Genomic DNA, 2,962 nt, shown 5'->3' with positions numbered 1-2,962 from the left:
GTGTATATGTTAATATAATCCTTTTCCATTTAGAATATTGACTCTTTTATCATACTAGTACATTCAACCTTAGCCAACAATATGATCTTGATTATTTTTATTACGTGATAATTACAAAATTTGTTACACATTCAAGATCAGTCACACCACACAATTGTATGAAATTAATTATAGTTTGATCAAGCGATTATAACATTAACACGCATCATATAAGTATTTATATACAAACTATTTTAATAACAAAAAGTAAAATAAAATCAAACTATTTTCATAAACTATCTAAAGGAGCTTATGGAAATAAGCTAAAAACAACTTATACACATGTCCTATTACAAACAGCTCACAAGTGCTTATTCTAGTAGATAAGTTAAAATAACTCAATCTGACATACCCTATATAGAACAAATAGGAATTCCAATCTAAGGACCAAGCTCTTCGATAACTAAATTTGTAGTTGTCAAGTGAAGCAAATTGACAAAGGAAAAGGCCTGTACAATTATAAGCGTTTAAAGGTAGTGCAACAACAATGTAAAACAATTTTACATTGTCACTCCATCATAACCATTTAATATGCATCATCATAGTGTGCATTTTTGAGATCAGAGGTAGTTATTCAATAAGTTATTATTGTGGCGAGTTGTTACTGGTTGTCAGTGTAAAACAATTTTACATTAACAACGCATTTCCTTTATTCTCCAATTATAAACAAGTGTTGTCTTGCTTTTATCCTTTCAAAAACTGCATCTAATATGGCTTCACAAACAAATCTATTTAGAATTTCTGACGTTGTTCAAAGAGAAAACATTAAAATAATTGTTAATGTAAAACTAACATTTCCCATACAAACACAAGATACTATTTTAGTACAACTGAAAAACTGGTTAAAGTTTCCTTCAGATAACTATTACAAACTTTGACACCTCTAATAACTATATTTAATCACATATTATTTAAACATTCACAACATAATAGTATTACAGAATAATGAAAACAAAAACTAAGCAAATAGCACCTGAGAGCTTGAAGGAGTAAGATCGGACAAACTTTTGGGCGCGTCAATTACATGCCATCGAACACCGAAGTTCCATTTCCCTTCGCAACTTTCTTTTGGGTTCAGTTTAGAGATATGACCAACAGCAACCAGAAGATTTCGACCTACGACATAAACTTGACAGTCAAAAACATTCACAGCAAAAGGTTTGCATATTTGCTCAGGCAAAGGGGGACCTTCTATGGCTTCCCAGGAATCGGTTTCCGGGTCATAAACCTTTAGCTTCATTCTTTCAAGCTCGGAAACGACAAATAAGTGTCCATAAACAACCACACTTGAACCAGTCCACCCTTCTCTAAGTCCAACAGCCATATTTTCCCAGCTATTAGTCTTTGGATCGTAAACTTGTCCTCTCGGAGAGACATAAAAAGGCCATAACCATCCTTCGGTAACGAGAAGTTTCCCGTTAAGAACTGCAGCATCATACGACGCCATATTCGTTCCCATATTGGCAATAGAGCGCCAATTCCCACTTTGAGGATCTAATACCTCAGCAGAATCTAGCTCATAAAGATCAGTACTATTTCCACCAGCTACATAAACCATTCCGTCGATTACTCCACTGGCGAAAAACGACCTAGCACTGATCATCCGATTCATCACGGTCCATCGATTTGCGTGCATCTCATATTTTAACACCAAGTCAAGAGGACAATCGACATCAGAAACCATGCCACCGCATACATACAAAGTACCATCGCGTGGAATCGAAACACACCTAAAACCATGAGGACAAACCTTGTCCTTACAAGGCATTGTAGGGATGGTGTGCCAAGAAAAGTGAGTAAGGTCAAGAACCTGCCATTGAATTTTTCCAGTGCATTTATGGTATGCAAATACAAAAAGCCAAGGATCATTGAAACTCAATTGCTTCCTATTGGTAAAAAACCTCTCTTTGTTGCAAAGTAACATATGCCACCTTTTGCAGACAATCCTACACGATGAATGACTTTGAACCGGAAGACGAAGAAGACAATTTAGAGCAACATCATCGGGTAAGCCCGGTATTAAAGGTTCTTCACTTAGAGAATGATCTAACTCTTGTGATGGATTTGTCAAAGAAGATTGAATCACAGCTAACCTAAACTTAGGAGATAGTGTCATTTGAGGATCACCTAGCTTGTGAACGGGTGCTTGTTGAGACGAAAATCGAACACGCTGCATCCTTATCTTTAAAAATCTCAAAATAGAAACCTAAACCCGTAAGAAAACACTAAAACCTGTTACATATTAGTTTCTACTATGTTCTCAAATGAGTTAGAATAACATCACACCAAATTCTCAATCCAAAAGTTAAGAATCTATTCCAAATTCTCCAAAGCTGATTCTATCACACATTTTAATGGCAAATAAAAGGAATCACCAAACCCTAATCCACAATAAAGAGAAAAAGCACCAATTCCTACTCCACAATGATCTAAAATACAAATAAAACAAAAAAAGTAAATTGTCCTTCTTAAATGCCCAACTTTAAAAAAAGTATCTTAGAACTTACTCCTTCATAAAAAGCTAGTAACTTTACCACTTAATGAGACTCTAGAACCAAAAGAGATGCAATTTTGGCACCAATAGCAAATAACCCAATTCACATGTCTCTGAAAACCAACACCCCAGAAGCTGCAGCAAATAAAAATCTCAACTTTATCTGAAAAAACAAGTGAGAAAATATCATAAGTGGTTTTCTGAATTATTAAAAGAAAGAAAACCCTGAATTTATGTGGGTGTTAACAAACATGGAAGCATAATAAGAAAGTAAGTAACAGACACAAAGGTAAAAAAACAAAAACTTACAAGAAAGGTAAACTAGTGTGTATGTAGTAAGAGATGAGATGAGATTCAAGATTGTAGAGAGTTTGCTTTCTAGAACAAGAAAGAAACAGAGATAAAGAGTGCTAGAGAGGAAAGGGAAAG

The 2,962-nt window shown here is 34.7% G+C and overlaps 1 protein-coding gene across 1 annotated transcript; it reads right to left on the bottom strand.

Moving 5' to 3' along the window:
* Positions 1-786: 786 nt before the first annotated feature.
* On the bottom strand, positions 787-2,962 carry LOC101512014 (F-box/kelch-repeat protein At1g30090). The gene is made up of 3 exons (XM_012713648.3): positions 2,843-2,962; positions 2,547-2,696; positions 787-2,245 (listed from the first exon to the last, which is right to left on the bottom strand). The coding sequence occupies exon 3, from the start codon at positions 2,213-2,215 to the stop codon at positions 998-1,000; it is 1,218 nt and encodes a 405-aa protein (XP_012569102.1). The 5' UTR covers positions 2,216-2,245; positions 2,547-2,696; positions 2,843-2,962; the 3' UTR covers positions 787-997.

This window comes from Cicer arietinum, chromosome 1 (assembly GCF_000331145.2).
Source record: "Cicer arietinum cultivar CDC Frontier isolate Library 1 chromosome 1, Cicar.CDCFrontier_v2.0, whole genome shotgun sequence".
Lineage (NCBI taxonomy): Eukaryota > Viridiplantae > Streptophyta > Magnoliopsida > Fabales > Fabaceae > Cicer > Cicer arietinum.
The sequence above is the reverse complement of the archived record's forward strand: the minus strand, read 5'-3'. Positions and strand labels throughout refer to the sequence as shown.